The following is a 25,678-nucleotide window of genomic DNA, read 5'->3' on the forward strand; positions in this document are numbered from 1 at the left end:
GACATCAAAACTAGTTTTGATATGGACACAGTACTGTGTCCATATTAGTTGTTAACATGTAAAACGTCACATCAACACAGTGTTTAACAAGAGCCATTATGGCATTTTTTATCCACTTCAAATACAAAAATGAAAACAGGTACACATAACATGACATTAGTTCATTACAATACAACTCAGTAAAATGTCTGTAATAAGGAGAAAACTGAACAGTAATTTAATCAATAAAAAAAAACAGTCTAAAATTAGGTACAACATTCAAATAATGTTTCGCTAAAGTTGGGTCACTCACTACTGATAAATAAATGTTATAAAACACTTGATATTTTGTCGTATTATCTATGGATACATTGCTGCTACTTTGGTACTTCTCTAGTATAGTCATGCTCCTTTAACGGTTGCACGACAGTAAACTCCTTTTTGACCAAGTTGCTAAGATACGAACTCATGATCCCGCCTCTTTTCCCAAGAAAAAGGTTTTGATTCGTCCCGAGCTTCCTGCCGTCAAGATACAGCAGCTGCCTACAACAACGAAGTGAATGTAAACCAATAACGGGGCGATAACATAAGGAGTGTTACATGGTCAAGGCAGAAATGGTTGTGTATGAAATTAAATAAATAATTATGTAATGCATCTAAGTCAGAAGTCTTACACAAAGAGGGACATGTTTGTAAGTTACATCTCTTCGTTTTTAATGGAGACGACATTGCTAGCTCGATCAGGTTGAATTACGTTAGCGCCATCGAAGCTAGCAAATAAAAGCTAACGTTTAGATATGTAGCCAATCAAGGCTAAGTTAGCTAAAGATTACTTGTTTTATGTTCTGCAGGGTGTGTTTGTATCAAAAAGGAAGCTACAAACGTTAACCAAATTCCTCGGGAAGAAGTATTGTGCCACCAATAGCCGAGTAACAGTTTTTACAGCGAAGATACTATCAAAACTGTAAGGTTAGGTTTAGTTAGCTAGCTCATTGTAGCTTTGTGGAGCATGCCAGCCGCAGCTTCTCTCCTAATGTGTTGCCTGCCGAATGTGAACTTGTTAGTACAGAAATGCTGTCAGAAATTAACCTCAAACAAGAGGCTGAATTGAAAGCTGAGACCAAAATTCAACCCGGCGGGCTGCCCACCCTCATGAACGGAGAAAGTGGAGCAAGCAAAGTCCAAAAACACCTTTTTAAGTTTAACTGACTCTCCCTACCAAAGGTCTAAGTGTAGCTTCCGTCCAAGACCAGATGTAAACAAAGCTCTGTGAAATCACATGAAACGAGCAGTCTGTAGCCATATAGTAACTTTTTAGTCATGTATCAAATCATCTAGATAGTGCTTTTCAGCATGCTAATATTTTTCCCTCTCAAGCAGATTTTGTTCATCTTGTATGACCTGTAAAAGATGGATGAAGTGATGGAGTCTCAAGGAAGGTAAAGCAGTCAAGTTAACATTAGTGTTTTGTGTGCTCAAGCATTTTGTTCAAAGAGAGATTATTTGCCTTGCATGGGTTGTTCTAAGTATGTTTATAATGAGGAATATGGACATAGAATATACTTATAAAAGCTGAAAAGTGCACTTTCTACTTTTGTAGATTCAGCCTGCTAACAAGGCCTCCCCTCTCTTTGTTCTCTTTCTGTCCTGCTGCAGTGTGACAGCTGAAGTCAAGCCAGAAGATGTCAAGAATGATGTCCCAAAAACAAACTTAACAGATGGAAAAGAGGAACTCTTCTGTGGAGTAGAAAAGCATGACACTTCAAAAGACTGTATGCTAACGGAGAACAGACAACATGATGCAGCATCTCAGAAGTTGATGGACTGTGGGTCTGCAGGTGGGCTGGATGAGTGTGTCCTCTCAGGCAGCAGAAGTAACGCAGCTCAAACACACTGTTCTAATGGGCAGAAATCTAAGAGGTCCATTTCACCTGGTCCTCACCCTGTTAAAACAACCTGTTTTTCTGCACACTCTCCAAATCCAAAACTCATCCTCTGTCTTAGCAATAGTCCCAGGAAGGGTGTAAGTACACCCAGTGATGTGGAGATGCTGAGTCCAGACAGCCCCATCCCTAAAACCATGCTTGTCAACAACTCTACAGACAAGGATCATGATGGCAGTGCCTGCCTAGAGGACTCTGGCTTTTTAAAGGCTCAGGTAATGGAATCTCAGCAGTTTGTGAAAGACTCTGATTCTGGATGTTCGGCTAAAGACAGAGTCCATCTGGTTGCCATGGGAACCGAGGATGCTGAGATAGCAGAGTGCAGTGGCTCCTCTGATATGAGCCAGGACTTAATTGGAAGCCAGTCTGATGCAATTTTTGAAAGGTACTTGTGAATACTTTCAACACTTCTCTGTACCACATTTTGTCTTTTTTGATTAGTAAATCACCTCTCTGTTGTGTCCTAGCTCCTCTATGCTCACAATGCCCTTCAGTAATAGTGTGTTATATTGACCTGTTCTGTTTATGTTCTGTGCAGCGTTTCATTCGCATTGCACAATATGGACAGACGATGGCTGGGGACACCCATAGATGAGCTGAACAGGATGCCTCAGTGTGCCCCCCCTTTGCCTCACCTGAAAGTAGGGTCAAACCACACAGTCACAGTCAGGGTGAGTCAACAGCCACTTGTTCTGTTTGATTTCTTTATATGTGGTATTGTGTGAGAACTATTAATAAAAAGAATGTGGATGTGTCTGGGCATCATAGGATGGGTCTCCACTTGGTCTTTTAATAAGAGAGCAGACAGGGAAAAGTGGGAGAGAGAATGTAAATAGGGCTGTTTAGACACAGACAGTGGGAATGAGGAAAAGGGAGACAGCTCTGGGCAAAGTGAAGTCATTCTCCATGATCCCCTCAGGGCCTCTTGTCAGTAAGGCTACTATCAGACTGTCCTCCGCTACTAGTCCCACAGGAACATTGTCAGTACTGTCACCCATGCTAGATTCCACCCATCACCCTCTAACTCACAAGAATACTGGAATTTTAATGACTGTTTTAAGAAAATCACATCTCTACATTAAAATGAGGACAGCTTTGTTAAGTCTCATTGTTAGCCAGCAAAGTCCATAGGTAAAATAAGTGTCAAGCTTGTATGCTCTTTATCATGTGATAAGATGTTAGACCCATATAGTAATCTTCCTAATTAATTTTGTTTACAAGTAATGACCGCAGCCAAAATGACTGACTTTTTTTCACATCTACCATACCATCTTTTTGATGATCAAAGAATAAGCAGTTATCTCTATGTAAATACATTTTGTTTTCTGTGCCATTTCGTTTCCCTGTTACAGACAGATCTCCTCAGAGAGGGAGAGGTCCCTGTCTCATACCCCAGCAAGTTCAAAGATGCGTGGGACGACGTATCTGTGAAGATGCCCTGCTCTGAGAAGAATCTGTTTCCTGTGGAGACTGAGGTATACTGCTACCTCACAGCTTTGCAGGCTTTTCAAAACAGGCCAATGTACTACAACAAGGTTAATTGCTGCAAGAACACTGTAGGAAAACCGATGTCTTTTGGTGTCATGTAGGATGGAGGTGGTGTCCAAAGTCGGTGGGAGCTGATCCATACTGCCTTGCAGGGAGGGTTCAAGAGTTCTCTGGATGTGAGGGTAAGACAGCTGTGCTGGCCTGGAAATACATACTCTGAGACCTCACTATGGCATCTTTCAACAGTTTTTTTTATATGTGAAATGACTTGAAAACATAATTATTCTATTATAAATTTTTGTCCCCACTGAAACACAAAACCGAAGAAAACAGCTAATTGTCTTTTCCCTCCTATTTATTCTAGCAAACAACAAAGTTGTGCATTACATCCATCATCTCATAGGGAGTGGGAGAGACAGTTTACTTTTCATGGTCTCAGCAGTTCAAACCTCTGTTCTGACACCTCCTACTCTCTGTGATCACTTATATTGTGATTCAGTAGAGCTGCACACACTGTTAGCAAATAAGTGACTGCAGAGAAATGGCCAACAGAAAGGCACCTTCTGAACATGAACATGTCTGAGTGGTCATATGTCATCATTTTGGCAAAAAGCTTTTTGTTTTTTTTTCCATCCACTCAAAAAATGAGACTCTTTTTTGAATTATCCACCCTCTAAGCATTTTTGAAAACACCTGTGAAAAAAGGCAGCGCAGCACAGGCGGATGGTGAAGACAGCGACGACAGTGAAGACAAGACAAGATGCTTTTTCGAATTTAGCTTCCAAATTTGCTGGAGAAATTCTGCTCATATGTATGTTATTCCAGTTATTCCAATTTCAATTGATCAAATATCCAGATCTTATTCCAGAAACAACCACATGGTGGCAGAGTTTGCAACAAATATACTGGACCTTGTGATATCATGTGTTAGAGGAGGACTTCTAATCTGTGCTCCTGAATATTTTTGTGTGTAGTTTTCTATGTTTAACAATAGTCTCTGTTAATAGATAACTCCTAATTCTCCTCTTCAGGATGCAATATTGAGATACAACACAGCCCATGCAAAGAAATGGGACTTCACTGCCCTGAACCTTCTTTGCACAGAGGTAAGCTGTTTGAAACATGACTGTTACCTGGTTTTTATAGGCTGGTTTTGTACAAAAGATAAACAGGATGGTTAAAACAGTTTTTCTAAAGCCTGTTGATCACCCTGAATTGCCAAAACATGTCACAGTTATGCTTCTTTGCTGAACATGAAGCTTATGACACATCTCATTTATAGAAATAGAGTACTTGTGTAGGGTTTTCATATTTGCAATTTAAGAGAGCTGACATCTAAACAAACACCTCAGTGAAATGCAGCCAGTTGTCAGCATCACAGCTCTGACAGTCAGCCCCTGTGAACTTTCCCACACAGATGCTGGAAGTGTTTGTTTAACTCACTTTGATTTATGGTGCCTTTAAAATTTACCGTAATGAAGAAACTAGAATTGTTATTGCAAAGGGAGCCTGCTTTTCTGTTTGGCTGCAAGCCCATCAGCGTGCGTCCTCCCTTCCCAGTACCTGAGAGTCTCATGGGATCAAATAGGCGTCATGCAGTTAGGACAGATGAGCACAGAGCATGGCGACAGCAGCTGTTGCAAGTGAACCAGGGGAATGTCTTTCTTTTTTTTGTCTCCTTCCTCTTCTTTTTTAACACTTTTTATCCTCTGTTCAGACAGTTAGGGGCTGTTGTGAGAGAAACGTATTCCCATGTGGGATGATTGTTTACCTGTCTTTCATTGTTATGAGATTACTTTTTAAAAACTGTTTTTGTATTTCCATGTTAACATCAGTCCTTTTGGAGAGTCTAGATACTCCTATCTCCTAGACACACTATTTGTAATATAGCCTGTCTGCTGGTTGTGTGTTTACTTCAAATTGAGTCAACAAATAAACCATATTACCACCAAAAGTGCCCAAACAAAAAAACAAAAAGAAGACAGACTCTTCAAATAGATAGCAAAGCAATTTCAGCTGGAAGGCTAAATTGCTTACCCACATTTAGTAAAGCTTGTAGCTTTTTGTCTTTCTGGGCAAGTTCATGTCTTTCTTGGAGCCATTAGGAACAACATTAGTATTGTAATGGATGAATACTGATGAATTCATTTGCAATGAAGTGGGAACATTTGATACTTGTTCCAGTCCTTTCAGATTGATGTCGGAACCAAATGTTCGTCCCTTCTACATCCCTGATTACTCAGCTGAATTCAGAGCACTCCAAAATGCCCCCTCCCCCTAAAATAATTTCTCAGAGTAAAGCAGAGAGTGCGTTAGATCAATAGCAGCCCAGGCCTTTTATAGCTTAATCCAATTTAATTAAAAGGTCCCATTAAATCGGTAAGGATGCTGAGTAAAGCCAGCAAGAAACTCACCCTTCCAGGAGTCTATAGCGTCAGCAGCTCCACTCACTGTCCTGAGCACAGTACCTCCTTCTGTTTTATCATTTCTTGCCTGCTGAGGCATTTAGCAACATACAGGTTTGAATCTAAGAAGTTAATAGAACTCAAAATTATGTAATACGTGCAAGTAAAGGGATACAGGAATGTGAGTAGATACATGTGTAAAGATACAGACTACTTCCTGGTTGTGATGGCTTTCTGTCAGTTACATTTCTGTCAGCTGATGCACGCAGGATGAGGGAGCCTTCGGACCAATACGTCAGCAAACTGAGCGGGAATGATTAACAGGTGCCATTCCACAGCAGACGTGCGCTGTCTTAAGTGATTTATCTTTCACACGCAGGCTGACGTAGTGAAGCATCATATGGAATTGTCCAGTCATTCTGTTTGGGCAACCCGATGGATTAGGAATTGTCAGAATACATTTTTACGGTTTCTCTGCTCATTTTTTAAAAATGTTTGTCTCCTTACGCTGTAGTTTGAATCCTAACTGTTACACTCCCTGGCCAAGACCACCTAATTAAATCTGCAACATTTGTGCAGCACTGGGGTAATTGTCTAGTGGTGCATTGCCCCAGGGCCAGTGATTGACACTCTGCTCAACATGTAATAGCCGTAGGGGGAAAAAAACAGTTATCCAAATTAGGGCTTGTCTGTAAATTGTCTTAGAGTTTCTCCCCTGCCAAATGAAACTGTCACTGTGTCACTTTCTGATGAATGTCTGAGGGCTGAGCAGGAAAAGCTTTCCTGGAGCAAGTACAGCTGATGCTCCAATACATGAGCATTCAGCAGCAAGGCAGCAGCCAGTGGAAGAAGGATTAAGATCATTTTCTTAAGTAAAAGTATCAACACCACACTGTGAATATACTTCGCAGCAAGTAAAAGCCCTGCATTCAAAACCTTCGTAATTACCACAAAAATGTACTTCAGGTGTCAAAAGTAAAAATACTCATTCTGCAGAAAATGGTCTCTGTCAGTGCTGTCAGATAAATATTATTGCTGCAATAATGTTGCATTTTACTACTATTGATGCTTAAAATGTAGCTAATTTTAGATACTTTATGTCATGTTGAGTGCTTTAATCTACAGCAGTTCATCATATCTATAAAGTCATCATGCTCTAAGTTTGTAGCGTCACTGTGCTGTGAGAGCGACTATTCCCTAAAGCCAAACTTTTCATGAGCTCAGAAAAACAGGCCTGTTTTCAGCTTTGTGATGATGCATTTTCCAGCTAATCCAAGAGGGTTTTAAAATAGTTCTTTTTCTTAAGAAGGTTGTCACCTGGAGTGGTTTTCCAATAGTCTTGGAGGAGTTCCCATATATGCTGAGCACTTGTTGGCCTTCCTTCACTCTCTGGTCCATCTCATCCAAAATCATCTTGGTTGGGTTTAGGTGGGGTGATTGTGGATGCCACAATGGCCTCCATGTGGCCTGGAGGTGTGTTTGGCAGTCTGACCAGCAAAGCAACAGTTAATGTTGAGATGTGTTTGCTGTTTGAACTTTACTTGACTCTAATCTGAGGTGCTGTTACTAAGTGATTTCTGAGGCTGAGTAATGAACGTCCCCTCTGCAGCAGAAGCAACTCTTGGTCTTCCTTTCCTGGGGTGATTATCATGAGACCCAGTTCCATCATAGCGTTTGATGGATTTTGAGACTGCACTTGAAGTACTGGTGCTGGTAATATAGTAAAAAGTACAATATTTGTCCCGAGGTGCCTCTCATACAGTGAATGATTGAAACGTCAGAGTTTGACACTAAATGCATTGAAAACATTCTTGGAAGACCTCTAAATAAAAAGTGAAATGGAGGCCTGCGTGGGTTGAGCTGCCAGGAAATGAAAATAACTTGTAAAGATGAGAATGGATGGAAGAGCAGAGTGTAATCCATCATTATCTTATGCAGCGGTAAATCTGGACTGTCCTGCTAGAGCTCACTTTGTCTTAGGTATTGATGTGAAAAGTAGAGTTTGTGTGTGCAGCTGAGTTGTTGTGGCTGGCTGCTGTAGCTGTGTGAAGGGCTGGGGGATCATCTTTCTACCCTCACCCTGCCACATCACCAACTACCATCTATTAGTCCCACAGGAGCGCTTTATGATGTCTGCCAGCTCATTACTTCTGACAGCATTTAGTCAGACCTGCTCTGCAGCCATATAAATGCCCCTGGCCAAATCACCCGCCAAAGACTTCCTGTTGAAAATCAAGCCACCCTGCCACTCTATCCACAATTGGTCATTTGCATTTGCTCCAGAGGGTCCATTTAATCAGCAGGAGCTCCCCTGCTCACCTTGATAGAATAAGGCAAGTGATTGATGACGGTGACATTCGAAGCCAATACACTCATAAGTGATTGCGCTGTAAATCTGAGTCTATGATGGAATAACTGGGTGTTTATTTTAGAGGGAATTGCAGATGGATGCTGAGGTAAGCTGCAGGCTGAAGTATGGATGCCTCAGCCGTGGCAGGCTCGCTCCCAGATTGATGGTAGTTTCTGGTGAAACAGGTTCTGTGTAGCGAGTAGCTGTGCAGCATTTCTATTTCTCCTTTGACTGTCGAAGTGTTGGGATTATTGATATCTGCGGAGTGGGAGTTCACCCTAAAACAACAATAAACCTCCATTGCCTTCACTGATTCTGAGTTTTCTTGTTATATGTAAGAGATCTGAGCATCTTTCTTTAGATATTGGGTACTGGTATTGGGTTATGACCTCAGACTCACTGTCAAGCAGTTATTAGACCATTGAAGGTTTTCATCAAGACGTTGGTTGTGCCTCGTACTTTTCGGGCACGATTTGGGGAGTCTTGTTGTCCTAACAAAACAATATTGAACCCTAAAAGAAATCTTTAATGAGTATTGTGTTGAGTATTGGAAATCAATGAAAGGAAATCACGTTTCAGGTTTCATTGTATTTACAGTTGAAAGAGAACTTAGGAAATAGAGGTAATTTCATGGTTCCTATGTAGTGTGGAAAATTACTTTCCAAGACTGGATGAGCATGGAAAAATATTTGCATTTGCTCTATTCTGTTTCCTAAAATAAGAAATAAGAGTGTTTCTCATGGCGTTTGGCGCAGGCAAAATGTTTACCGCTGTTTGAGAGAGCGTAGGCCAAAGCGAGCTCGATGTCGTCAAAAGCAAGGCGACAGCTATGCCGTGCAACTGAACGCGCACTCCTGCGCAGAGCTTCCTCTATGTCATGGCCTGCAAAACAGCTGTGTCCCAACTAAAACCATGACCAAATTACTTGGAACGGAAATGCTTCAATATCTTTGAAAGGTGGCAGCACTGTGGCGCAGCAGGTAGTGCGCGTGCCTCACAGCAAGAAGGTTGCCAGTTCGATCCCAGGGCGGGGCCTTTCTGTGCGAAGTTTGCATGTTCTTCCCGTGCATGCGTGGGTTCTCTGCGGGTACTCCGGCTTCCTCCCACAGAAGAAAAACATGCTCATTAGGTTGATTGGTGACTCTAAAATTGCCCCTAGGTGTGAGTGTGAGTATGAATGGTTGTTTGTCTTATGTGTTGCCCTGCGATCGACTGGCAACCAGTCCGGGGTGTACCCTGCCTCTCGCCTGTTGACAGCTGGGATAGGCTCTAGCCCCTCCACAACCCCGAAAGGGATAGGCGGTATAGATAATTGGATGGATCTTTGAAAGGCATATATGGAAAAAAAAAAAAAAGAAACGAATTAAATGAATTTTTTAAGCTCATTTTCAGTTCTTTATTTGCAACTCTTTAGTTGCTTTATAAAAGCAACTAAAGAAACTTATATTCAGCTATTTGTTCTCAGATGTCATATATGGTCTCAAAAATCAACTTGAGAAGTCTGGAAATTTGAGTCTGGAAAACTGTGGATATGGAAAATGTGTAGGAACCCTGGAACATGGGCATGAACTGTTGTTCACCGATTGTATAACGTGTTGGAAATATGCCTGTAAAAAATAAGGTATCACTCAACCAACCTGTTTCCCAGATCATAAGAGTAATGGACTTTCAATGTAAAATTTGTAAACTGGCAAACTGAATAGTCAGAAAACAAAATCAAACATTTGTGTGACTTTAACACTTGTTAGATTTATCTTCTCCTTAAGATTTTGGCTGGGAAAATCAGTGGTGTTACAAACCAATATGTCACTTCAGATCAGATCAGTCACTCTGACTGCTGGCTCTGAGTAACTGCCTGCCTAACTAGGCAGTCAGCTCCACAGAGAGATCCCATTTAACAATACTTCTGCCTGTATCTCTCTTTTTTCCTCTTCTCTCCAGTATCTTGAGCATTGTGAGGCACAACACCTGTTTGAGGTCATACTGCCAGCTATGGTTGACCTGGCACTCCGTGCTCCTTGCCTCTGCACAATGGTAAGTGCAGTTTGCTATTTTTGAATATGTACACAGTGTATGTTTAGGGGGTCTGCGGGAGCTGTGTTATAAAATTGAAAGGTGAGCTGTTGTGATACAGTGGGCAGTGGGTTTAAAATGTCAATCAAAAGATCAACAGCGTTATGGTATATATGCAGGAGGAGGGATGGAAGTGTGTGCGTTCAGGGTTAGACGGTGGATGTTATACAAGATCAGCTCATGAGTTACATCTGCTAGATAATGAATGCCGCTTTTTGGTCCGGATCAAGAACTGCTTCATTAGAAAAGAGAGCTGAGAGAGGAGAGGTCCGTCTCAGGTCCAGTCTTCCATGTGATACGTTATGCTTAGGAAATGTAAAATTCAGTCTTTTCGACATCCACGGTAGCCATTCCTCCTCAGAGGCTCTCTCTTTTATTCACAGTAAATGGTGCTGATCCATGTCACATATCTTTTAAATGTCATCCCCATTTGTCTTTGTTCATTCTCTGTCATCAATTATAACGATGCCAGAATTCCAAGCTTGGTATTTTTGTAATTCGGTGATCTATTTCAGTTTAATTTAATAAAGTTAGTTCAGCTCCCACGCTGGCCTGGATAGGAAAATCCCTCCAGTTGTTACTGGAAACAGAAACCAAGGGCAGAACGTCAAGGATGCTCAGGTTTGTCTAAAGGGGGGGATTCGTGCAACAGATTTCTCCTCGCACTCGTACCATTTGACTGCCAGATTGTATGATGGGAACAATGCACTGATAGAGGATTATCATTTGTAGCATTTGGTAAATGAAGCTTTCTGACTCTTGGCTTTGTTTTGCAGTACTGAGCATCAAGGCTAATGCTTATGTGTGTGTGTTATTAGAGCTGGTATTGATCTGCTAACTGGGCAGCCTTGGGAGGCTCTTTAGCCCTAATCACTGAAGATAGATGGGTCCCGAGTGTCTGACTAAATGAACCTGGGGTAGAGCAAGAAAACCAGGACCTTAATTACTACCACCCATTTACCTAATGGAACTCTTCTTGCCTCTTCTGCTTGCTAGATTGCTAAACTAATTATCTGCCCCCATCTGCCTTCAGACCTACAGTACTGCACCCACGTAACCTTATGTGTTTCTGCTGTATCTCTCTTTACGTCTGTGTTTTTCTTTCTTCCGTTTTGATTCGGATTTCAGTCAGCTCTCTCTCTCTCTCTCTCTCTCTCTCTCTCTCTCTCTCTCTCTCTCTCTTTTTCTCTCTCTCTCTCTCTCTCTCTCTCTCTCTCTCTAGCCAATTCCCCTACTGAAGTCAAGGATGAACCACTCCCTGACTCTCTCTCAGGAGCAAATAGCCTGTCTTCTGACCAATGCCTTCTTCTGCACATTCCCCCGACGCAACTCCCGCAAGTCCGAGTACTGCAATTATCCAGAGATCAACTTCTACAGGTAAAGGTGCACCATCCCTTGCAGAAAACTGGGGAGACACAAAACAGCGACCGGTGGCTTGACTGATGCAGTCGTCATCAAATACATTTAAAGATGTGTGCTGTTTTCATGTTTCAGTACAGCTGTCTATTACAAACTGGTGGCATTTTGATTGATGGGGTCTCTTTTTGGTCTGACTGTTCAGATGAAAGTAAACTGATTTCCATAAGGGGGCACTACTGCCTTGAAAACCCCTAATTCATGAATTCTATGTTTTTACTCAGCTTTTACTCATCAAGTTAGTGCCCAGTAAATTTACACACGGTGACATTTAAGCTTCTTTTTAGCACAACGGTCACAACCTGTGCTATGTTTTTTTTTTTTTAATCAAAGAGCATATTTATGTTTGTTATGGTTTTTTTTTCCCCATTTGTTGCGTGCTATAACTGCCCGGTCACCTTACAAACTTGAGGGTGGGACTGTGGGCAGAGAATCTCCTTGAGCTCCATGTTTCTGTTCTCTCCTTTTGTGTGGGAGCGAGATTCAGAGTAGGAGTGTTAAATTGGTGTTCTCTGTTTCTACCTACTCAGAACCAATGGTCTGTTAAGAAAGCCTGGGATGACTAATTGAAACAAATTGTATTGATAGGCTGTTTTAAAGTGCACACCTGTGCATCTGTCTCTGGCTCCTCATACTTTTAATTTGTCACAGAGGGAAGAGATGCATGAATGCAGTCAGGCCAATACTTGTAAAAGCAATGGCTGTTGCACTCTTTGTCTGAAGTACACACCTCTGCTGTACTGGTGTAACATGCAGATGGCAGCAGAAGGTGTGGCAGTATTGCACTTATGCTGTTTGTATCACAGTTTTCTGGAATCTTTCGTTATTAACGAGGTCCTGCTTATTGTTTTTTGTCTTATTTCTGTCATTTCTGTGGAAGATATTTGATATGATGACTTTCAGCAGATGTCTGGCTGAATCTGGTGGACATTTTTTGGACTTCATGTATTTTTGTCACGGCTGATAGTGGATAGAAAGTTGAGATGCATGGCTGAGGTGGGTGGTAGCAAGAGTTATAATGAGATTTTCTTACCAGCTCTGTTCCCATATCTGTAGACAGTAGGCACCTCACTGCTTACGCTCTTTGCAGAAAGTAGAAAGGCTAGGTTTAGTACCATATAATTTTGATATTTCCAGCAATCTGCGTGGGCCCTAACTGCTATCCAGAGTCTAATTAGCCATCTGCTCTCCCCTGGGGGTCAAGTAGTATTATTTTATGAGTCATATGGATGGCCACATTGATTGTTTGTGATTTGGTCCAGTCTCCCCCCCCCCACTTCGACTCCCTCTCGTGTGTCTGAATCTTAATCATACTCTCACAATCATTCATTTTTGTGCATGATATCTGCCTCCACATCAAACGTTAGTGGCAGGCAAAGTGAAGAGGCCTCTGTAATAATGTAAGCATTGATTCAACTTGCAGGGGATGGCTGTTTCAGACCCGTGCCAGCACTTGGTCGCAGGCACTCGGGCCTGCCTTCACTATCAGCATTTCTGCCAGCAGCAAAATACAGGAAAGAGCAAGAGGGGGAAAAAAGCCTCGGTGTCTCTGAGAAGATGAGACAAGACAAGACAACCAGTGCAGTCTAAAATGGGCCCTGGATCGTTACTGGCCCTCCCTTTCGCCCTGTAATTGAGGGAGTGTCCGTCACTTTGCTTATCGTCTACAGTAGCGCTCTGTCTTGGACAAGCAGAGCAGCGAGCAATCTGCTGATTGCTGTTTTGGCAGAACTGTCAAGGTTTGTCCTCTGTTAAGTGATGGATAGATTCGAGGGGGAGGAAAGAAGGCAGACTTATCTCTTTAGCTTGTGTTTTCCTCTGTTTGAGAAGAAAATGACATAGGAAGCCTGTTAAACAGTTGAATGAACAAAGACAGCTCATTATTGAGAAATAAAACCTGTGTTTTTGTGTGGGAACTGAGTGACCACGTGATGGCCTATCTCATTTACAAGAACACAGCCTAATTAGTAATGATAAAGCTGTTGGAAACATCATCTCCCAGTATACTTTATATGGTGAGTAATGTTAAAGTGGATAAGAACCAAAGAATTAATGTGACTGTCCTTGAAAATTAAAATTGCTGCACTAAATTTTGTGATTATATCCTTCATAATTCTATCTTCAGCAAGGTATGAGGTGTGGCCATACAGGAGATCTCACCCTCATGCCCTCCACGCTATATTTTGCCAAATTTATACTAACTCAGGGAATTGGGGAGGGGGGGTCACAGAGCGTGAGTGAGGCGCTGTGTCAGGAATCTAAATAGTGGGGCAAACTGAATATTAGCAGGAATTGCCTTGAATAAATTATTTTTCTTCTCGCTGAAGGCTTTTTAGTGCACTTCATTTGTCCCCTCTTTTTATTTCTGTACTGGTCTGGGTAGAAAGCGGTGGGAGGGAACAATGAATGCTTAACTGTGATTAGTTATCCGCTTTGGTCCCTTTTAATAGAAGGAGAGACTCAGTATGGGGTGATTTAAGATGTCCACCCGATGCTTGCTCCTTCTCTCTCTCTCTCTCCCACCTCCACCCACCATCCACCCTAGTTTTTATGATAACTCTGAAGAACTGAAATGTGGCCTCAGGCAGTACCATTGTATGAAGGATGGAGGTAGACGGGAGAGACATCATGCCAGTTTAAAAGCTTGACCTCACTCATGACATGCTGTAGCATGGTTGTGCAGTGAGCTATAGATAATGACTTGAAACATTACATGTCCCTCATCTGCTCTAACAGAAATTGTTATTTAAGATAGTGAAATGTCAGTATTTGCCGAGTTTTTCACATGTGCTGTAACTAAATCAGTACCCTGCAAGAAGATCTTTCATGAACTTGTTCCCATTTGCTTTCTGTTTCAGGTTATTTGAAGGTTCTTCATCAAGAAAAATTGAGAAATTGAAAACTCTGCTGTGTTACTTCAGGAGAATTACACAGTCCAGTAAGCACTGAAAATATCCCGTGTGATGTTGCAACTGTTTCTCTGTAATGCTCTCCATGTTTTTCTGATGTTTTTTAATCTGATTTATTTTGTCTTTTTTCTTTCAAGAACCCAAGGGTCTTGTTACATTCACAAGACAAATGTTGAGCAATCCTCCAAACTGGGAAAGGTATTACTCTATGCTCTACTACATTATGGACTTTGTGACCTGAATTTAAAATAATCTGAAAGTTTTGCTGTCTTTTGGATTCAGTTCCCAGACTCAGCTGACACGCCTACACATCACGTGTGAGGGGACGATTGAGGACGACGGATACGGGATGCTGCAGGTAGGACTTCCTTACAGTTTTGCATCTAATGCCAAGTAAAAGAAGTAATTCAACCTGGCATAAGAAAAGTGTTTTCCTGCAAGTGCTCCCCAATCATTTTCATTTTTTGTTTTTCTAACAGTGGCACCACAAACTGTCTCAAAATTGTCGATTCAGTATCAGATTTGATATCTCTGACCATCAATACCCCTCCCTTTTAGCTTCCAAAAGTCAAAAAGACCCTGCATAGATGCAACCTGCAGAAAATCTAAGTTGGGTGTATATTTTATTGTGCATATCTGGGAATGTTATTGGCTCTATGTCTGCATTGAATCACCCCATCTCCTCACTCAGCTTGGTGTTCGAGGATGGCGAGTGCATTTTTTACTCTGCCTTGACAGATGATGTATACACTTGAGTAGCTCAGAGAGGCAAGGGTGGAGGAGAGGACCCTGGGGTGGGGGATGAGGGAGAAGGCGGCGCAAGGAGGAAAAGATGACGAGGATGAGCCATCTCACTGGGGCGACCCAGTGGGCCAGGAGTCCTCCAGGAGGATTGATGGCTACCCCAGCAGGCTGGGCACTGGCTGTGCGTTGAGTTTCGATAGGGCAGAGTGGGCTGTCATTCTGTCAGGAGGTGGGATTGAAGGGTGAGGGGGGGTGAGGTTAGGGGTGAGCGAGTGAAGGAGGTGAGGAGTTGAGCGACTCCTTAGACAACATACACACATCCACATACAAACACACTCTCTGTCACACAGATTGACGTAGCTGTGGGCCAGTGAGCAGAACCTTCACCCCTGACAGGCGGTTTAAATAGCAGCATTGAGATCGAACGGGCTGTCCTCATATCCATGCCACAAAAACAAGGAGTGGGCTTACAGGGCATGAAGCTCCAGTATCTCTTCCAAATATTTCTTACAATGAAACAGGAGGCCCAGAAATAACCACAAAGCACCTATAAATCTTCAGTGATCTCATAAATAATTTTGGCTCAGTCCATTTATCCATGTTACATGCTTTGAACTCTAGGACATTGCTAAATGAGTCTACAGCCATGCTAGTGGCTCTGTGAGGCCTGATGTTAAACAGATGTAAGGCCTATCGTGTTTAGCATCTTAACTTTGCATTTCAGCATTCTAACATTAGCTAATTAGCAACAAAGTACAGCTGAGGCTAACTGGAAAATGCTGGGATAGATATGAATCTGATAATGGTATATTGGCTGGTAGTCATTTTTTCCATCAGCTCATTACATAAACAACTATTAACTGGGAACACAGTGTTTCTACATTACCTCAAGCATATTGTGCAGTTTCGATTCAGCAATTCTCTGTTAATTATTGATCTACTGACCTCTACTGAAAACAACGTAATCTGAAAATCATCTTTCATCTTTTCGGCCTTTGTCAGGGATCAGTTTCTGCCACAGATTGATCCCCTAAATTTGACTATTTTGTTTTCCCCGTTATGAGGCCACAGACACTGCACTGGTTGTTTTGTCTGCTCACCATTAATTGTAGATTTGATTGGTATTTGAATTGTCTTTTTAAATTTCATGTGCGTGTTTGTGCTACGATTTCCTGATATGATTATTTGCATGCAGGAAGCAGTGCAGTGATCCTGAGACATTTATCTGTATTAAATGTCCACAGTGGGTGACAGATAATATGGAGAGACTAATAGAGTCATTTGTTCAAATAATGGGAGTGACAGCTAAACCTCACAGTTCTTCTCAAATGGGCAGGGCAACAGGCGATGTAATAACATCGTTGAATCAGTCACTTTGTTATGAATTGTTTGTCTAGCTAGTCACATTTTAACTTGCACACCATGCACAGAGTGAGTTTGTTAAATGGGTCCCAGTCCATTTTGACAATTCATGAATGTTCCAGAGTGATGATGAAAGCTGTAAAGAGAAGAAGATAAAGTTAGAGGACATAACTCCAGAGAACTTTGGGATGATGCCATTTTATCTTCTATTTCCTGTCTTTTATTTCATTAGGTGGACTTTGCAAACAGGTTTGTAGGTGGAGGAGTGACCGGACATGGACTGGTCCAGGAAGAGATCAGGTTCGTCATCAACCCTGAACTCATTGTCTCTCGCCTCTTCACTGAAGCTTTGGAATACAATGAATGCCTCATCATCACAGGTATATTATCACACACACACACACAAACACACACATGCACACAGATAATTTTCAGCCTTTAGGTTCTGGGCACCATCTCTACGCACAGCTGACAAATGAAGGGTGTCTGGTTTAGTGACCTCAGGATTGCCTCTCTGCTTTTTGCAAATGATGTAGTTTGTGTGGCTTTATCAGACCGTGACCTCTAGCACACACTGGGGCTGTTTGCAGCAGCGTATGAAACAGATGGGTGTAGAGTCAGCACCTCTTTTCACTCTGAGGCTGTGGTGCTCTACCAGGAAATACAGTGAATTACCCCTGTTGGGTTGGGAGTAAGTTGCTGCCTCAAGTCAAAGGGGTGTGACTGTCTTGGAGTCTTATTCAGTAATGAGGTTAAGATGGAGCATGAGCGAGAGTGTCAGCAGTGTTTCAGGTATTACGCCAGACTACTGCGATGAAAAGGGAGCCAAGCCTCAAGGCCAATTCAACTATGTTCCAAACCTCACCTTATGTTAATGAGATGAATGAAAGAATGAGATTACATGTACCAGTAACTACATTTTTTATTGTCTTTGTGGTGTCTGTCGGACATGTACTTGCACACGTGCACTCACACACACACATTGTATATTAGGGCATGTTATTTATAGGATTCCACCCAGTTAGAGTTTTCTGTGACATGGTGCTGGTTTGCCCACACTGTGCAGGGAATGGAGCACAGCAACTGTAGAGCTGACAGATACTGTGCCACTGCTACTGCCATGGCATGTCCTGTTGCTGTTGTTATCTGCCAATTAGCATCTTGTGGATCAGTGTGAGTTGGTCATATAGGACCAGAGAGTGAGTACCTAGCTCTAGTCGTGGCATGTTAGTCTTTTAACATAGATTGGCATATGGTATTGTAGCAGGAAGTAAATACTAAGACACATATTACACACACACATATTACACATACTTTGGGATTTGAAAATAAGGGAAGTTTTCAGGTGCCCTGCTCTGGTCAGTCCCACCGACCTTACCACTGTGCACACACCCCTTAAATTTAGACAAGGGTACACACAATGAATCCTAAAACCACCACTAGGCAACCAATAAAATACCACAGCAACAAGATTGGTTAAACTAGTTCCTACATTACACTTAACTTAGGGTAATCTTGTGTTGTTTTCGTCCCTGAGTTATTTTCTCTCCTTCATTGAGCCCTGTGTGTTTATTGGGCTCCCTTCATTTTTTTTCTTGTTCTTCCATCCAGTTTGAAGGTAAATCCATTGCATTGATTCACTTGGGACTGGCCAGTTATCCTTCATTTCTCTCCAGCAGAATTGCTCTATTTTTCAACCTCCAACTCACTCAGCTTCGTCAACCTGTCTAAGTGTTCTGCCCTCTCACTCGTCTCCCTCCTCCTCTTCTGGCCATCCCTGCTTTTTCCCCCTGACACACAGCTGTGCCTCGCCCACCACCACTGGTCAAAGTAAGGGCAAGCACAGATTAAAATAATGGAGGCACATACTTAAGACTGGTAGCCTATGTGCAATTATTGCCAAAAAAAATGTGAAACAACAACATAAGTATAGGGGTTGACACACTATGAACACCTGCATGACTACACCATACATGGTGTACAGTGTCATTGTATTGCATGAAGTTTTATCTCATTGCCCCTTTGCCATGTTTCAAAATGGCCTTAATTGGTGAATTAGTCAATTGATTCATGTCCACATCATATGTTTTATTCCCACTTTATCTTGTTAGCTTGGCAAAACAATTATTTAATTGTGCTGGTTGGGCACTGTATTACATTAAGGCATTAAAATGATGACACATGAGGCATCAGTATAATTTGATAAATCCATCCATTCGACACAAGGACACAGATTATAACTTGGCTCTCTGTGCAAAAACTCAAATATTAATGGTGCTCCCTAATGTCTGCACTTCAATGATTCTGTTGGTGGAGTCTTCTTTGAGCTTGTGCCAAAGAAGAGAGACACATGGACAAACAAAATATGAAGAGTTTGCTTGGTCTGACAGGCACCCTCAGCACACTGTATTTGCTATGTGTTGATTGTTGCTTATGGGCTGGCTGCAACAGCAGAATAAAGAGGAGGGAGAACCAACGTGGTGTCAGAGCCCCCGACCCACATTGGTAATACCACCAAACAAATGCACACATCCAGTTCTCTTCTGTCAATGTTAAATCTACTTCTCTCTTCTTTAGTACCTTCCTGCTTAGCAAGCTAAGCGTTGTCTGTCTGGTATGGCGCCGCATTGTCTTCTTTGAAAGTCCCATCTCTTCCAAGTCACCTTCAGTGGTTGGTCACCTCCCCCCTCTCTGCCTCCCATCACTCTGCCACCCTCCCTCGTTCCCTCCTCCTCCTCTCCACTTAACTTTATTACATTTGGACAGAAAGGAATTTATAGCCCAACTAAGGTCATTGCTCCACTAATGGAATGGGCCAATTACGCCATAGATTCATTAAAACCTTGCAGAATATTCCTTGCACGCATGCAGTGTTTCCTCTTAAAGGCTAGTCACTATTTTTATCTGTATCTCTTCATTTGTCTTTGTTGTTGTCTTCTGTCTAGTTAATCATTTTTCTTCGTCTTTAGAGGTGTCCTAACATGGGTCTTCAGTGCGTCCCATCACTCTGTCCATAGGCGTTTTCGGATCGGAAGTTAGATGGCCGCAATGTAATCTCGTGATCGAAACCTGTATGCCAGGATGCTGTCATGGGTGGTAGCCATGATAAATAGGATCAAGGTCGAGCAGGAGGAGAACAGCAGCTCTGTTGATGGTGAAAGTGATATTGGTAGCCTGTTGTTCGATGTTAGGAGTCGCCACTGTTGTAGAATGTACTTCATTTGACCGACTGGACTTGGGATGGCGCAAGCCTTGTGCCGTCATTGTTGGGTTATGTCCTGGCAGCAGCGCAGGCCATTAGCGTGAGTCATACTTCATCTTAGAAAGGCACAAAAGCTTAGACTTCAAGCTTGTTTTACAGTTGCAGTATTGGTAGACGCTTGAATTAAATCAAGTCAAGAGCTTTTAGAATACCTTTCATATTTTCTGGTTGTTGTGAGCTACAAAACTCTCTCACTCTGCCAGTACATTCTGGAGAGCCTCAAAGGCTATGTTAATCACATGTTCATTGAAGTAACTTCCTCACACCCAATGCATAATGTATGGGGTCTTTAATAGGCATCATTTTCAGAATTGAGCGCTGCTGTATTTGTAATGACGAATGATGAAATCGTTGTAACCCTGAGCACGTACCAGTACACATTGCAAAGAGGGTAATGTCCTTTTGTTGCAGAGGTGTCACCCTATCAGTTAGTGAATGATACAGCGATGTTTCATGCGAGCATTTTTGCAAATATGGCCACAGTTAGCTTCTTCTGTTCTAACCATTTCTTCCGATTACGGCTGAAAGCTTTTCATTCCAAACCCCAAAGTGGATTAGTTATTAAATCAATGGCCTTTATTTATGACAATCCAATACAAGCAGATACTGTGTACTCACATGGGGAGCACAGAAAGCACTAAATTTGATTTAAGAAATAAGGCGCTGAAACAGATTTAGTCCCAGTGTGTGCTCTGACTGCTGAATACTGAGTTGTGTCTTTTTTTTTTTCTTGACTTCCCTTCTTGTTCCTCAGGTACAGAACAGTACAGTAAATATTCAGGCTATGCTGAGAGTTACAAATGGAAGGACAGCCACAAGGATGAGACGCCCAGGTAATTTTTCTCCATATAGTACTAGTTAACAATATTTTGGGATTATTTTGTGTTGATATCTTAAACCAAATATATTTAATCCATAGAGAAAAGGTTTGGGGAGAGATGGGAGGATATTTTTTACTGATTGTCAGTCCCACCTCTGTCATTGTTTCACCTCCAGGGATGACTGGCAGAGACGATGTACAGAGATAGTGGCCATTGATGCTCTGAGATTCAGGCACTTCCTGGAGCAGTTTCTCCCTGAGAAGATGATCAGAGAGCTGAACAAGGTGAGAGGGAGATGTCCTAGTGTGTTTGCACTATGGCATTTCATGACTGCTGCATTTTAGAAGTCATCAGCTACTCCCACAGAGTAGTCAGATAATCACAGGGGAGATTTTACCAGCCAAGAACAATTATCGATTCTTGTCCAATGGTGTTAAATACAACCAGTAAAGGGTTATAGCGGAGTCCTTGATTGGCTCTGAGAGGCTATTTGCAAATAAGTTGCTTTCTGATTGGACTAAACCCTGAGCAGCTTTCTTTCCTTCTATGAGTAACTTAAATTCTGTTTGTTTAACATTTCATACCATAGAAAATGAGAGTTCAAACAAATCTCTCTCTGCTTTTGTGAAGTATTTCCACATTGTTTATTGTACTAGTCGTGTTTTCCTCTACCTCTTGCTGAGTATCTGCTGCTTCGGCGCCCTGCACGTCACGCACGACAACTATGACTTGTCAAGGACAGCAACTCGCAGTGCCTGCACCCCCCACCTGCATATATGCTGTAGATGCCTTTCCACTGCTTTATTACTGCATCATGCTAAAACCACAGATGAGCGATCAGTCTGCATCGATGCACAGTGCCGACAAGGCTTGACTTGAGGCTTACACCAAAATGTTGTTGCTTGTGCTTTTTTGATGTCCAGCGCACATGAAACCCACCAAACTGAAAACACTGCCATTTAGATGTCAACATGGCACACTAATATATTGTCCTGACGTATTAAAAAAGTTTGCCTTGTGTCTTCTTCTTCCCCTCCTTCCCTACCTCCTCCTCCCTGTGCATTTGTCCCAGGCGTACTGTGGATTCTTCCGAAGTAATGTCAACACCAAGCACCTCTCTGCGGTAGCCACAGGCAACTGGGGCTGTGGAGCTTTTGGTGGAGACACGCGGCTTAAAGGTATTACTTGGCTGCATGACATGCTTCCTTCAAAATAAGGGGATTTCATACATGAGAGCTGAAAAGTTCTACTCAAACATCGGTAGCTCAGACTGGATTTCATCTGCACTGTGTGTCCCAGCCATTGAAGCTCCTGCTGAAGGACTGTGCGAACCACTTTACAGATGTGGCCTCTCTCAAAACCCCTGTGGTCAATTAGCAGCTCTCCCAGGGCGTCGCTCACCTGTTCCTTCCCTCCCTTTATTGATCAGCTGACACACATTTATGTTTTCTATTAACAGGGCAATTGATTACAGGCAAGGGACACCGTAAATCCAGGCTGACGCAGATCCCTGTGAGCTTACACAGCATAACTCTTTCGAAGCAGAGCCCCCTCACTGTTCGTTCGATGACGCCACACTGCAAATTTTGACTAGTCAACATATGAACAGTGTTAAATTTGTTCATGCTTAACATGCTACAAGTTACTAAAGGAGCTACTGTTGTGTCACTCCAAGATTCAGTGGAGCTTGTGCTGTGCTAAAACCCACATCCTCCCATAAACATCCTGCACTATGAATGCAAATGAGATTGGAGTAACGTGGGTATGTTTGTGTACAGTTGCATTTAAATGTGAAGCTGTTAGTTTCCTCTGCAGTACGCTAGGCTATGAATAGATCCGCTGGACTTGACAAAGTCCCTGAGGATGATATTAGCTTCCAGGGACCCCTTCCTGTTAGCCCTGCAACTAGCCTAGCTGGTATTTTTAGAAGGCAATAACTGTATTTTACATTATAGTCCTGGAGCTGACTTGTGGTAGTTACATAAGACTGAGCTGTTATGTTGTTCTAAAGATTGCAAAGCTTTTGCAAATGATACCATTCTGTTTTTATTAGTCTGGTATCAATATCCATTCTGTTAAATATTTAAAAGTCTTAAGATCTTATTTGCAAGGGCTAAAAGATTGAGCCCCGTTGATGAGGCTATGCTACCAGTGTTGGATTATTTACTCTTCCGATACAAATTGCCCCCGTCACTCGTGTTCTTTTCTGCCTGAAGCTGTACCTTATCCAGCTTATTGACCAATTACTTAGTTTCCTCATCTTATTTTCAGTGGTCAATTACACATTTATGATTTCCCTCTGAAACTGAAGGGTATTAACGATGCTAATGCGTCCATCATTGTTGCCTGAAATTCCCCTGAGCGCTCTGCTTCTCGCTTTTTCAGCACTGATTCAGTTGATGGCTGCGGCGGAGGCTGGGAGAGACGTGGCGTACTTCACATTTGGAGATGCTCAGCTCATGAGGGACGTTCATGAAATACACACTTTCCTCACTGAGAGAAAAGTCACAGTCGGTAAGACTTGCACACAAAATAATTTTCTCCTACCTCTGTTGAGCTCTTGCAGTAAATTACATAATGAGCGGGGATGACGAGGATATTAGCCACTGGTGGAGGCTCATGCAGCTCTTGGAGGTTGTCCTTGTTGGCGACATTACAGGGATAGTATGCATGAACACCAGAGTGCAGTCCATGTGTATGTTAAGTTATTCCACCTTATGGGCCGTCTACGTTCCTCAGCCCATCCATTCAGCCTTAGCTGCAGAGTGGATTACTGCCTGAACTGACCCCAGCCTCTCCCCTCCCCCCTCTTTTCATTTTTCTTCTGCTGACATTTATTGAAGCCTTTCAGAGAAATTCCCCTCTAGCCATCCATTTCCTAAAGTGGAGCTACAGAGAAAAAGCTCACGGCTTGCGTGCGTGTGTGCGTGCGTGTGATTTATAAATGAGCCCGAACACGCTTTCATTTTTCTTCGTTTTTTTTTTTCTCTTACAGTTTCTGTCTCTCTCGCTTGTTCTTTGACTCTCAACCTGTTTGTCCCTTTTATCTATTCCACTAAAAATCCTGTTTTATCTCCCTCCATATTTCTTCCTTCTCTTGACCCCTGCTCCCTCCCCTCCCTCTCTGCACCACCCCCCTTTACCCTCCCAGGGAGGCTGTACAGCCTTTTGATCCAGTACTCCAGTTTGGTGTGTAAGAATTGCCGCACGACTCGACCTGACATCACTCTCTACAGTTTCATCTATGAGAACGTCTCTTGTCATGCGACCCCCAACGCCCTGGACTCCTCCAAGGATTCTGGGATGTCCCCTGTAACATCAGACTCTCATTAACTCGGGGAGAGCTGCGACTTAACCCCCCCCCCCCCCCCCCCGCCTGTCTCTTCATGTAAAACACACTCCAGGTTCAGAAACCTCAATGTGTTTTCAGCACTTACAATCTCTCTCTCTCTCTCTCTCTCTCTCTCTCTCTCTCTCTCTCTCTCTCTCTCTCTCTCTCTCTCTCTCTCTCTCTCTCTGTCTCTCTCTGTCTCTCTCTGTCTCTCTCTCTCTCGCGCGCGCACACACACACACCCACACACACCCACACACACACACACACACACACACACACACACACACACACACACACACACACACACACACACACTCCCTTTAAGTTTGTGATCCCAACACACAAACTACCAAAACACAGTTTTGCCTTTCTTGTTGGTGGTATTATAGGAGCCTTGTCGTAAGTCACCAGATGTGGTGAAATGTTTCAGAGACTTATAGCAATAGTAAATCCTGGTTGCTGTTAGGCCTTTCTTTCGTCTAAATGTGGTGTGGAAATCTTCTGTTTTTGCATACTAACTGCAAATACGGCCAAATATTCATCATATGCATGGTTGTGGACACTTTCCATTATTAATAATCCAGGACATGATAACCCTCCCTACTTATCTTGTCCTATATTGTGTTTGCTACGTTTTTTTGGATGAGTTGTCTTCTCTATCTACCATACCCAGGCTGTGGTGAGGTTCCTGAATGCAGAGATGATGAGATGCCATACTGTAGTCTATGCATGGGTAACGTTTATTTATCAAATATTCTACAAATATATGCTGCTCTTTTATATCCTCTAGGATGTCAATGCTCGACACACATATTGTCCTTATTTTAATAGGAGTCAAAACTATCAATTGCTGGTATGAGAGTCATCTCAGAGGAGACAGATGGAAGGAATTTGTGGTCATTTTCATCTTAGATCATTGATTCTGACTAATTTAATCATTTCCAATATATTTAGTGTTAAATGCAGTATTGCTACTGTATATATAAATAAAGGGGGGAGCAGATAAAGAATTGCACGTAAAATATTTTTGTTAATGTTTTTACTCAACATTTACTTTGGGGTTGTGATTATGTTTTTTTTGTATTATTTACTGTATTTTCTGATTGACATTGTGGGTTCTATTTAATAATGGGTTCATAGATAGATTAAATACTGTAAATGCATTGCATAGTACTGTACTTTAGCTTTTTCGGTTGTCCTCTTTTTATTATAATTTCTTAATTAAAGCATATCCTGTAACAGTGGTATTTCTGTGCTCAAATCAATACGATTCACTCCCTAATGACCAAAGGATCAGTACAATATCAGCAACACAAGAGCAAAGTCATTTGAGGGACCAGCTGTTTTAAGGTTCTGCAGCTTCACTTCAGTTAACTCACTCATTTTAAAATTTTTATGTCTAAAAGCCATTATTCTCAGTAAACAGTATTTATTCATTGATCATCTAGAAATAACAGCTTTTGCCTTCATCAGAGAATTAATTTCTTTTTTATGTATTTGTAACCGTGTTTTAGCACCAAACATTTGTCAATTTCATGAAACCATACATTATTTAATCATTTGAAATATGATTGATTTTTGTGATAGCACGT

The 25,678-nt window shown here is 42.1% G+C and overlaps 1 protein-coding gene across 3 annotated transcripts; it reads left to right on the forward strand.

The window, feature by feature from the left end:
• The first annotated feature begins 500 nt into the window (after positions 1-500).
• On the forward strand, positions 501-25,327 carry parga (poly (ADP-ribose) glycohydrolase a). 3 transcript variants are annotated; one of them, XM_070978051.1, is made up of 19 exons: positions 565-671; positions 1,357-1,418; positions 1,636-1,817; positions 2,082-2,307; positions 2,461-2,593; positions 3,275-3,397; positions 3,512-3,592; positions 4,442-4,516; positions 10,107-10,199; positions 11,461-11,615; positions 14,513-14,592; positions 14,701-14,761; positions 14,846-14,921; positions 16,902-17,049; positions 20,686-20,764; positions 20,928-21,036; positions 21,825-21,930; positions 23,138-23,266; positions 23,904-25,327. In XM_070978051.1, the coding sequence occupies exons 2-19, from the start codon at positions 1,390-1,392 to the stop codon at positions 24,083-24,085; spliced, it is 2,067 nt and encodes a 688-aa protein (XP_070834152.1). In that variant the 5' UTR covers positions 565-671; positions 1,357-1,389; the 3' UTR covers positions 24,086-25,327. The 3 variants fall into 3 exon arrangements, with proteins under 3 accessions (XP_070834150.1, XP_070834149.1, XP_070834152.1); XM_070978049.1 differs by having other exon boundaries at positions 501-671; positions 1,360-1,418; positions 1,636-2,307; XM_070978048.1 differs by having other exon boundaries at positions 507-671; positions 1,636-2,307.
• Positions 25,328-25,678: the final 351 nt, after the last annotated feature.

This window comes from Chaetodon trifascialis, chromosome 13 (assembly GCF_039877785.1).
Source record: "Chaetodon trifascialis isolate fChaTrf1 chromosome 13, fChaTrf1.hap1, whole genome shotgun sequence".
NCBI classification, from domain to species: domain Eukaryota; kingdom Metazoa; phylum Chordata; class Actinopteri; order Chaetodontiformes; family Chaetodontidae; genus Chaetodon; species Chaetodon trifascialis.